This window comes from Stegastes partitus, unplaced genomic scaffold, assembly GCF_000690725.1.
Source record: "Stegastes partitus isolate 25-593 unplaced genomic scaffold, Stegastes_partitus-1.0.2 Scaffold2266, whole genome shotgun sequence".
NCBI classification, from domain to species: domain Eukaryota; kingdom Metazoa; phylum Chordata; class Actinopteri; family Pomacentridae; genus Stegastes; species Stegastes partitus.
In genome coordinates this window covers 37,091-49,174 of record NW_007579997.1, presented here as the reverse complement: position 1 = coordinate 49,174, position 12,084 = coordinate 37,091, and the positions used below count along the sequence as shown (strand labels likewise).

Genomic DNA, 12,084 nt, shown 5'->3' with positions numbered 1-12,084 from the left:
TACGAGTCATTGGAAACCCCAGACTGCCACAACATACATTGTCTTTACGAGTGGATGTGAACTGTCATGTATTTTTAACTCTCCGTTACCTGTGACGGTGATGTTGACGGCGTTGCTTCTCTCCACTCCACCTTCACACCAGTACTCTCCACTGTCGCTGAGAAACGCCGGTTTGACGGCGCAGACGGTCGCCCAACCGGAGACGCATGTGCTGACTCGTCCCTCCGTCTTCCTGAGGACGGCCCACCGAGTCGCTGGGTGGAATCCCTCACAGTCGATGGAGAGGGAGCTGTGTTCAAAGAGCTGCAGTCTGCTTGGAACGATCTGAGCAAAGACTGCAAATGAAATGAAGATGCATAAATGAAACACATCTGGAGGGACAACATATGAATATTCAGACTTCTAGCTTTTTTTTTTTTTTTTTTAGAGTTTTCTGAATCAGTGCTGAAAGTGCTACTTACAAACATCTTGGGCATGATGAAGGTGAATTTGTGCAACCAGCAACACATTCCTCACTGAAGAGAAGAAAAAAGAGAACTGAGAATCAGACTCAGCTAATTAAACTGAATTTAAACTGAAGAACACATCACATGAACACATCGGTACTCACGCAGCCGGACGCTGAGCGCTGTGACCTCCATGATGCCGCCGACCGTGTGAACACCACACTGAGACGAAGACGAAGTAAAATGTAGGTTAGACCCTCCTCTTCCTCGGCGACTGACGGATAATGTCGATGCAAAAATAAACTTGTGCTGAAGCTGTGTCATGTAGAGAGAGCTCCTGACTCTTTGTTATTTGGGTCGAAATCCCTCCCCGAGCCTTTTGTTCCAGCTGATAAAGAGCCTGCGTGGTTCATATTCTGACACAACTCTGTGTTAAAACGAGTTGCTACGGATTAAAGGTAAAGTTATTGACGCTTTATTGGTCGAACTGTGATGTCAACACAGCGGCAGAACTGTTGACAGAGGTCTCCACTGAGGTACGTCATTCAAACAACCACAGCGATGCTTTCACACCAGCTGTCCGCAGAATCAGAACCAATCATGGAACATAATCTGCATTCGGCCACCAGCAGAACGACATCAACTCGAGCAGAGAGGATTCAAGGATTCAGAGTTAAAAACTTTTAGGCTGAAACTGAAAACAAGGTTCTGAGCAAAAGGGACACTTGGAAATGAGAAAAATCATCCCGGACAACAATGGCTGAGTGCAGGACAGGAAGCAAGAACTTCCACAACTGGAACTGAAAACACAAACCTGAATGAACCGAGCAGACTGTGCACCGAAGGAGGCAGAGAATCACACGGAACAAATGTGAAATTCTGTGTAAGAGACAAAAGCAAACTTAGAAATATGTGTATAAACTGTGAGTTAGTGGATTTTGGACCTTGAGCTCCTCGTGTGACGTTTGGTTCCGTCATAACACCAGATCTAAGCTTCAAACTGTTGGTATTTCATCAAAAGCACTTTACTCTAAATGTCTCCTTTATTCTAAACAGAAAAAAAACACTTAAAATTCAGTATTTCTTGCTGCAACCGTGAAGCCATCAGTGACTCATCTGTGACCAACAGATTTATGAGAAAACTTTTTTGGAGTCACATTTTTTTCCAAGTTGGAAACACGTGTGGACGACAGGTTTGTAAAATAAGTAATCAAAGAAATCAAACTTCAGTTTTCTATTTCGTCTATGAATGTCTTTATAAGTTCGTTAAACTTCACGGAAGTCACGTCTGAGTTCTGTCTCCTTCTTTGTGGTTGTTCTGTTTCTGTAGAGCTGCAGTGAAAAATGAACCCACAGTGAGGAAAAACTAGACAAGAACAAAACACATCGAGAAACAGCAGCTTAGAGTTTATACAGCTTTAAATTCAGGATTCTTTAAGTCATGAAAATGCTTGTCAATGTGAAACCAAACTTTGTTTTTTCTCATAACTCATTTTGTTGTGACTTATTAACTGCAAATTATTTTAGGACACCAACGTTTCAGCAGCTGTCAGTCGTGTCTGACTGACCGAACATGAACCACGACTTCTTTTCATAGAGATAGACGTCACTGTGGTTTGTCTGCTCAGGGTTTCAGTCACGCTTTCTGAGCTCAAAGAGGATCCTGAGTGTGTTGGCTGAACAAAGCTCAAACCTGACCTGCCTTCAGCCCTCACAAATGTTTTCTCACGGTCGACTGCAGCCGCAGCAAAACTTCATTCACAACATAAACAGTTAGATCAGCCGAGAACATCTTTACAGAGACAACAGCAGAAGCCAGAGATGCCTTTAATGTGCCAAAGTACAACAAAATCATAACAATGAAACTGTTTCCAGAGACATTTGCAGACAGATGTGATTTTACTCATATTGAAAAAAAATTTAAAAAAATAAAATAATAATAACAATACACTGTAGGTTTATCAGTCACATTTGAAAATATCACATTAAAGCAAACAAATGCAAAGTAGAATGTTAATGAAGACAGATGTTACTGTCTAAGGTGAAGCTCACACAGGATTTCTCTGTTTGTTGTTGGATTTATTTGGATGCCACGTCCGTCCAGATTAATCGTCTGTAGGAATGTAAACAGAAACGTGTCACACATGTTAACATTGGTCACCTGGTGGAGATGATGTTAATTTTAAAATGTTTGATCTTCAATTGTTGACATTTTGTTGCATTGACAAGCAACCAAGATTGCCAGAAGGGTCAGTTTTTTCATGAACCTTGCCCCTCACTGCAACATGTACTCTGAGAGCAATTCAACCCAGAAGAAGAAAAGCTCATCGGGCCCTAAGGTTTCCTAGGGGTTGGGTTATTGTTTAACTTTGCAAAAGAATAAATAAAAGTAAACGGAATGAAGTAATATTCTCATTAATTGACTGCACAGCTGCTGGTGAAAATCATCTGTTGTCTAGTCAAAAACAACAGAAATCGGACCAAAAAAAAAGACCTGTGGAGTCCCCCAAGGCTCAATACTTGGTCCACTTGTTATTCCATTTACTCACATACATTTAATCTAATTAGGCAAAACCCTAACATCTTTCACATTATGCTGATGACATGAACCTTTACCATCAGTAAAGTGAACAGCAAAACTGCCAACTTTGTGTCTGGTGCAAAAGCGATAAAGCGTCATAGTCTCTTGGTTTCAGACTCTATTTTGTTAGTGGAATGTTTTTTTTTTACCTCCATGTTTCCAACACTGATATTTTTCCAACAGCACCAGCAGCAGAGCTGCAGATAAACTGGTACAAACAGCCTTTATGAGGAGGTAGAGGAGGACTGGAGTTCCACTGGAAGAAGCCGGACACTCTGAAAAGACAGTATCAAGTATTTTCTGTCAAAAGCGATTTAAATCATTTTAAATTATAAAAATGATCCTCATGCGATATGATGCATCACATTTAGGGGTTCAGGGTCTTGTAATGAAATTCTGTAAGTATCTTGAACTTATCGGCGCCATAAGTTTTTATGTCAGAAGTACTTTCCTCACCTCTGACAGTGAGCAACCTCGCTAGTGATTCTCCAGCTCCAATAATGTGACACTTGTATTGTCCTTGGTGTGATGTGGACACACTCTGGATGCTCATGTTCCCTGTAGAGCTGCTCCGGATGAAGCGCCCGTCTTTATAGAAGTCGGCAGTGATGTTGGCGTTCACCTTGTTCAAGCAGTGCAGCGTCACAGCGTCGCCCTCGATCAAGGTCAGGCCTGGACTCCCCAGCACCATGGGAATAACTATTAAAATACATGTTCACACAGCGAAATTGATATTTATGCAAGTCCCATACAAGACAAAGGCTGAGATTCAGACAAGTAATGACATATTCCCCTTAAAATAATATAAGTTCATCTGTCTTTGTTAACTTGATTCACACATATTAATCCACACGTTGCCTGATATTTTATTCATTTTTCTGTTAATCCTTGCGAAATAAGTTCAGTCATTGGCTAGATTAATGCTATCATTATGCATAAAACCCTAAAGGTGACGGTTTGTTGCAAGATGGAGGTCACATCCTGTAAAAAGTGCAAAGTCACAGGTTTTTTTTTTACACACATCTACAGATGCTCCATGTGTTTTACTGTCTTCTATATGAGGGTCAATGCAGCTGACTGCAGCAGACCAGCACGTACACAACGACTAGAACCACATCAACACAGTAGGAGGTTACATATTCATAGACTGACAAGGCGTTACAGCCCAATCTGTAAGTCGCTGCTGCATCCTGTAAAAAGTGCCCTTACCTTTGACTTCCATCCATTTTCCTGAAGATTCACCGATTCCGGAGATGCTGCACTTGTAGGGTCCTTCATCCGACTTGGAGACGCTCTGGATGGTCGTCTCTCCGTTGTAGCCGGTTGCAAACAGGAAGCCATGTCGGTAGAAATCTGCGATGTGTTTTATGGGAGTTTTGCCCCTTCTACAGCCGAGGGTCACGGACTCTCCCTCCATCACGGGGTTGATGGGAATCTCCAGGGTCACGACACCAGCTGAAAACAAGTAAATAATGCTTTTCATTCTACGGTCTACAAATGACAAAGATCCCTATTTCTTTGCTTCATTGTACTTATTTTTGTCATTTGTTTTGGTATTTTGTGCCATGGTGTCCCTAAAAATTACTGAATTATGAAATTTAAGCCAAAAGGGTAGCTGTCAATCAAGGCTCTAGAACAACCGCCGTCTGGCTTTCTGCAAGTCTGCAAGACTAACTTGAGTTCTGCCATCTTCCTAAATACTGATGTTTGCAGTCAGTCTGCTTACAGTCTGTGCCAACCGGTAAACAAACGTTAACATAACTCATCATTTAAAGAGTTGTAATTGAAGCAGTGACTGTCGGACATCGGAGGTGCTTCGGTTTGTACCTGCTGACCTGCAATGAAACACAGCAGGAGGTTCTAAATTCTCAAGATGTCTTGTGCCATGTCTGCCCACTGACAAGGCGCTACAGCCCAATCTGCAAGTAGCTGCAATGCAGCTGTAAAAATTGCAGTTACAGGATTTTTAGAAACATCCACAGGCGCCCCATGTGCTTCTCTGTCTTCTATAAAAGGGTGAACGCACTCGTCTGCAGCAGACCAACATGTACTCAACGTAGCATGAATAGAACCACTCGCTATCTGCACCTGAAAGAGTTCTCCGGCTGATTTTCTGGTTTCTGCATGTTATTCCTGTTTAAATAGAGACTCTTCAGACTGTTGCATGTTGTTGAACACTATCACATCCATACGAAACGATCTACCTTGAACAACCAGCCAGCGCTCTGGTGATGTGCCAACCCCCGAGATGCTGCACCTGTAGAGGCCTTTGTCAGATTTAGAAACGCTGCGGAGGACCATGCTTCCGTTGTTTCTGCTGTCGATCAGGACGTCATTCTTGTAGAAATCAGCTGTGAAGTTGAATAAGGCCATCCCCTTTCTGCAGTGCAGAGTCACCGTTTCCCCCTCCAACACCGGAGAGTCGAGACCCTCCAGGGTCACAGCTGAACAACACAAACAAGGAGTGAAGAGCGAGACTTGACCTGAATCGACTCAAAACTGGTCATTGAAGCAGAAGGTTACGGTGTGCTGTAGTTACTAGGATTTCTAGTGTTACTGTAGGGGACCAATGTGCTACAGCAGCAAACATAACAAAGTGTATGACAGGTTAAAAACTGCCTCAGATTTACTCTAATTTTGGTAAAAATACGCCTGAATACTGCAAGCACAGGCAGTTTTGAATCTCTCACACCACTGCATGCATTGATATTTAACTCTTTATGTTTATGTTTCACAAACTAGATTCACTGTTTTAGGAGAAATACACTTTTGAAGGAATTTGGCTGCAGTTCATCTTCTACTCACCTGCCTTCTGAGAATCAGAATTGTTCTGTGCTTGTGCAACAGGCAGCAGCAGCAGCAGCATGTTCATCACTGTGGAGACAAAGGAGTTTATGTCAGACGTTCACACGCCGAACAGGCTAACTGCTAATGCACTCAAATGGAATTAAAAAGCAAAACTTAATGTGATGTGGATGCTGAATAAAACTGATTTAGCTGAGGCTGGCTCTTACGTGCTATTAAAATTAGCAAAAGGATTACAAGTAAATTGTTCTATTTAAAGTAACCACCAGGTTAAAGGTCCAATATTTGTCTTTGAAATGCAACAGCTTTAAGTTATTTAGCTGTAAAATGTTAAAGGGCTAAAGTTAAGTGACGTGAAAAGTGCAAATCTACAGTAAATGTATGAAGTTAGTCGTGTTTTAAAAATAAAACTCATCAGTCTGCTGCAACCTGCACATGTGAAGACTTCCTGGTACGTACTTGCACACGATAGCTTATGCATAATAGTCAATATTGCACCAATGCTGCAGCATAAAAATCCCCATTGCCTGACATTTTAAGATGATTTGCAGTAGTTATAGATATATATGCATGTAATGAACATTGCTGATTCGACCACAGTAAGGTTTCACTGATAGATGTCAGTCCTTGAAGGTAATTATTCTGCCAGATATTGGTCAGAGAAAACAAAATGCCACAACTTCAGAAATGCAGCGACTACAAAGGAGAAAATCAATAAGACATAAGTACGATATGACAGTGAAATGAAATAATTCAGCTAAAGCAGGGCGAGAACACAAAGGTGAACAGTAATGCCGGCAATTGTACCATTAAAATGAAGCCTCGTCCGGTATAACGACAATGTTGACAATCTAAAGTCAGAGGTTATGAGAGGAGCTTATAAAACAACTCTATCTGATGTCCTGCTGCATACAGCGACAGACTCGGTACTCACACAGCCCGACGTGCAGAGGTGCCGCCTCCATGTCGCCTTCTCGTTGACTGAGCAGCCGTCTGAATTACAGCTGAGACCCTCCTCGTCGCTCTGACGCTTCCTCATTTCTGGGGCACAGACGCTGACCTCAAAGTCTTGTTTAACTTTTTGAATTACGACGCTGCACTTCGGATTAACAAAGATTATTTAGCGCCTTCACGTTCCAAGAAGGCAGTAAAACAAGATCAAATGAAATCAGTAAAAAACACAGTAAAGGATTGTTACAGTTTGTCAAACCTGCTGATATTTGATGTGCATTTTTTACAGCATGGACAGAAAATACGACAGGAGAGACAACACCAGGATGAAAACAGCTAAAGCGATTTATGCCTGTAAGTTTTCTAGCAGGAAACTACAGTCTAACGCTGTGGATGCATTGAATTTCCACTGTAATAAACATGGCTGCACGACAACAGCTCCCTTGCGGACGCCACAAACGTATACTCGTTGCTATTATACTGATTTATATTTTGCAGGAGTTTGCTGGCTTCATATGCGCTGCAAAGCTCCGCAAGCACACCAACGTCTGAATGCCATAAATTTGGTAATTTCCAAAGTTTTCCAGAGTTCACATGGACCGTTTCATTCTTTAGTAGCGTGTATGCACAGTATACATAGACACGGCTGAAGCTGCACATGTGCCGGAGCTGCTTTAATTCTTTATAACATTCACTGTTAGTTTCTCCTCCAGGTGCTGCCACCATGAAGCTAATTTTGCAGCAACTCATTGCTCCCGGTGCTCCTGCAACATCAGACAAGCTCCCGCTCCGACCGCCTGCAGTTTCACCGCCAACCTCGAATTTGAGCAAAGACATAAAATTCTCACATGAAACCGAGTTTGAATGATTGTTTTTAAGAAGAAGAACAAATAGACCTATAGGCTATCAATAAATCAAAAGAGCACAAAGAAAAAGTCATAGTTTCCCAACTCTAAATGAAATATTCTCTAAACGCCATAGACTAGAAAAGGCAGCATCTTGTTGAGCCAGTTTCTCTCTCGTGTGAACACAGAGACCCAGACAAAGAAAGAAACTTGACTTTCAGGTGGCAGAGCAAAGAAAAAAAAAAAAAGAGCAGCACCTTGTGGAGGAAGAGGAAATGTAGGACGAAAAAAAAAGGCTGCAAATGAGAAGAAAGAAAACGATATGAATGTAAAAGAGCAGAGAATCACTGTTATTTTTATTTATAAAGACTCCACAGACCGTGAGCTTTAAAGACGCTTCCTTTATTTGAGTTTGAAGACAGAATCACAAAACATGCAGAGCAGCTGGATAGAAAAGCAACTTCATCTTTACAGCGATTAAAATCAATAAAACAAACATTCAGAGATGAACACAAAGATTGGTCCACGTGGTGACACTGATGCTTCACTGTGTTGTCTGGTGGCCTCGACGTTGCTTTGAGCTCGACTGTGTGGTCCATTCAATCTGCACCATTTCTGCTAAAATATATATTTCTGATTATTAGGCTGCAAGTTTGCCAAACACACCCACGGAGGTGCTGACATCAGAGTAAAGATCATTTAACTTTATAAAACAGCACATTATATTACAGCAGCACCAGTCATTTCCCACGTCGCCTGACTCTATATGGAGCTAAACGTCAAGTCTTTGGTGATTGAAGTCTGTTGTCCTGATAACTGGGTTGTTTCAGTGCAGATAAAGCTGGAACAGCAACACTTCCTGCAGAGTTTTTTTTTTTTGTCCCACTGAATCTAGAAGGACGTGCATTTACAGAGCAGCCAACAGGAACAATGGCCTCGTTCAGAAACTTCTCTCAAGTATAAAAACTGAACCAAGAAGTCTGGCTGCCTCTCAGACCAGTCATAAACCAGAGGAGGCTACTTATCGGCATCATAACTGAACACATTATCTAATTATAACTTCTTGCTGTCCAAAAGTCACATGCATGAAACAAAGGGACAGAATAAGGCTGAAGTTTGCAGTAAGTGAACATCACTCATTTATTGTTTGGGCGTCTGTGACCTCGCACTCATCCCCCTGAAATAGACGTTTGCTTGCATGGTTTGAGAGGTCAAATTTTTACCGGCATCTCAAGGTGTCTAAATAAAACCGAAGACGACGTGCTGATGAAACTCGCTGCACGCCTTTTAAAATAGGACGTGTGCGTCTACAACGTCTGTGGGTTTGTAACGTGTTCTGCTTCTACCGCAGCGTGAGAGCTTCAGCAACGACTGTCTTCTTTATTTACTCCTCAACATATCTTCTGTGGTGAAAGACATGGCAAGTCATTCTGTTTCTCACGTAACTTTGATAAACTTTGCACGTCTTTGCAGCGCTGTGACGCATTTAAACAGGTAAAATTAAACATATACTGATAGCAGATCAAAAATAAAAACACACTGCGGTACAACTTTTGTTTTTTTTTTTTTTTTTTTGTTTCGTTGGTGATCCTTTCATCGTCGAGTGAAGTCTTTGTGTCTACCTCCGAGTTTCCCGTAGTGAAGGAGTCCCACCAGCAGGAGCAGCAGAGCCACCATCAGCACGGTGAAAACAGTCCTCAAGATGAGGAGGACGTGAAAGAAGCTGCCTGACTGGAGGCAAGCCTCTCTGCTGAGCCCTGCAAAGACACAAGAAAGATACCTGCAGTCATGTAATTGCAATATTTGCCCTACGACTGATGATGCCACCGCCGTGCTCAAAGCGGTACAATGAGGTGAAGCCATTGCATGCAAACTTAAGTCATATTTTTGAATTGGTCAACACACGTTGCTCAAACACTCAACACGTTCTCACTCCGTCCTCGTCACATATGGACACTTGGTCAGGCTGGATCTCCATAAACGGTGGTAACAGACGACATGAGAACGTGGAGGAGGAGCCTGTTCTGGTGTTTTGGAACAGCGTACAAAATGTGCTCTGATCCTTTCACAGCTGACGTATTTGTACATTTTTAACCTTTTCGTTCATTGGACTTCAGCTTTAACATATTTTGTCTGCTTCTCTGAATACACGCAGTGATTTTATCATCCAGTTTGGATCGCCAAGCTCTGTCTCAAAAAGGCCATTCATGAAGGCATCTGGTCTACTGGATGCTTCTTTTTATTTTAATACCAAATCACTCCGTGTATTCAGAGAAGCAGGACAAAATATGTTAAAGCTGAAGTCCAATGAACGAAAAGGTTAAAAATGTACAAATACGTCAGCTGTGAAAGGATCAGAGCACATTTTGTACGCTGGTCCAAAACACCAGAACAGGCTCCTCCTCCACGTTCTCATGTCGTCTGTTACCACCGTTTAGGGAGATCCAGCCTGACCAAGCGTACGTGACGAGTAAGAACGTGTTGTAGCACCATAAAACCTGTTGCTCTTGTCCATGAATGTGGTGCATCCCGGCAGTGTGCACATTAACTTTTGACATTTGGGAGTTGGCGAGGACCTGAGGTGAGGTAACCTTAACGTTAAGGATTATCGCTGGTTGTGTACATTAAATTCATCCCCAGGTGTTATTTATTTATGGGTTTAAAAAGCAGGACTTCCAGGGAGTGTTATAAATGTGGCAGGAACGCCGGTTTCTGCCTTTTCTAAACACAGTCAAAGAACTGTTGGATTGAACCCGTCTTAGCACTGGATGATTTGGGGACCGCAAAAAGTTCTCGGCCTCGTCAGAAAACATCACAGAAGAAAGACTGTTCTTGCTTCATTTTTTAAAAACAAATGTGTCCTTTAACTTCAGTGCACTTGATGTTAAAGCTTCACTATCTCTCAGCGGAAGAAGGCCACGTCTTGAAAACCACACATGACTTCACCGTCACTCTAAAAATGGCAGCCATAGTTCAGTTTGGGAAACGGATGGAAGTCAAAAGGTGAAGGCTGGGTGAGTATACAGGGTCAACTCTCCCTTCCTTTTTTATTTGGTCGCTTCAAAACATTAACACTTTTGCGGATACTGATATCTGGGTGATGCCGAGAGCGTTCAGTTGTACTTTTAGTGATTGCGTCATGTTCAAGTCTCACCTTTGACGGTCAGCCAGTTTCCTGGTGATTGTCCAGCTCCAGATATTCTGCACTTGTAGAGTCCTTCGTGAGACTTGTAGACGCTGTTGATGGTCATGATTCCTGTCGAGCCGGTCCCGATGAAGAGGTCGTCTTTGTAGAAGACAGCCGGGAGGTTGGGCGACAAGCTGCTTCTACAGTGCAGGACAGCAGCTTCTCCCTCCGTCACTGGGCGAGCAGGACTCTCCAGGACCACGAGACCAACTGAACAACATGAAGATTTATCTTAGACAACCAAAAAACTACCAAACCTAACACCAAAGAGCTTCACAGAGGTGCAGAAGATCATACTTGACAGAGATTCTCCATGCTTCTGGAACAGTGCTGGACATATGGACACCATTCTTCCATAATATTCCACCATTTATGTGTTTAATGTGCATGTCTGAGTTTGTTGCATCACCTCAGAGTTTGCCATAGGTGTTCATTTAGATTGGTTTGTTCAACATTTTTAGACTGGATGATAACATCTTCATTTCATCGTGCATACAGTTAACGTTGCCAACATCGGTGCAGTTTTTCTTATCATTAAAACCCAATTAAAGCACAAATCAAGGAGTAAAGTTGTCAGAAAAAGAAGAAATTAAAATGTAATCACTGTCAGAATGGACTTTATTGTAGGACCTCATTGTTTCGAGAAACAATATAATTCTGTAATTGGGTGTTTTGTTTTTACTCTATGCAACACTTTGGACAGACCTTCGATAAATACCTTCGTTGGTTTCTTCTCTTAAAGTGTCATTCGTCACAGCCAACCAGCTCTCTGGTGATTCACCGGCTCTGGAGATGCTGCACTTGTACAGCCCTTCATCCGACTTGGAGACAGCCGGGATGACCAGCTTTCCAAAGCAGCCCGTCCCGATGTGGTGGCCATCTTTGTAGAAATCTACTCTTTGGTTTTCAAGAGCTGCCTTGCTTCTACAGACCAGGACGACAGTTTGTCCCTCGGCCACAGGAAGAGCAGGACTCTCCAGGATCACAGAACCAGCTGAAGCACATTTGCACAAATTACGTATTAGAACGTAAAAAAAAAACAAAGAAAAAGAAAAATTCAGGCGTGCAGATGTTGAAATAGAAGAATATCTACATGCCAAGGACAAGTACCGGACAGCTTTCAAATACTGGACAGAAAAGCGACACACCAAAATCTAGCAAATCTTATTGCTGCTGCGAGATGCTTGGCGATGTTGAAACATTTGCAACGCTACTTGCTAAGCTAACGAGTGAAGCATCCATCCATCATCTCTACACCTTAATCCTCAC

General features: G+C 42.3%; 2 protein-coding genes across 2 annotated transcripts in view; both read right to left on the bottom strand.

Annotated features, from left to right (window-relative positions):
* The window catches only part of LOC103374520 (low affinity immunoglobulin gamma Fc region receptor III-like), a 1,928-nt gene extending 1,287 nt beyond the window's left edge, over window positions 1-641 (bottom strand). The window contains exons 1-3 of the mRNA XM_008304619.1: window positions 611-641; window positions 462-515; window positions 90-335 (exon numbers count right to left, since the gene is read on the bottom strand). Coding sequence (XP_008302841.1) covers window positions 90-335; window positions 462-515; window positions 611-641 — 331 coding nt within the window. The remainder of the gene's footprint in view (window positions 1-89; window positions 336-461; window positions 516-610) is intronic.
* An 8,392-nt stretch (window positions 642-9,033) lies between these two features.
* LOC103374519 (uncharacterized) overlaps window positions 9,034-12,084 on the bottom strand; it is a 4,972-nt gene continuing 1,921 nt past the window's right edge. The window contains exons 3-4 of the mRNA XM_008304618.1: window positions 11,534-11,809; window positions 9,034-9,373 (exon numbers count right to left, since the gene is read on the bottom strand). Coding sequence (XP_008302840.1) covers window positions 9,222-9,373; window positions 11,534-11,809 — 428 coding nt within the window. The 3' untranslated portion in view covers window positions 9,034-9,221. The remainder of the gene's footprint in view (window positions 9,374-11,533; window positions 11,810-12,084) is intronic.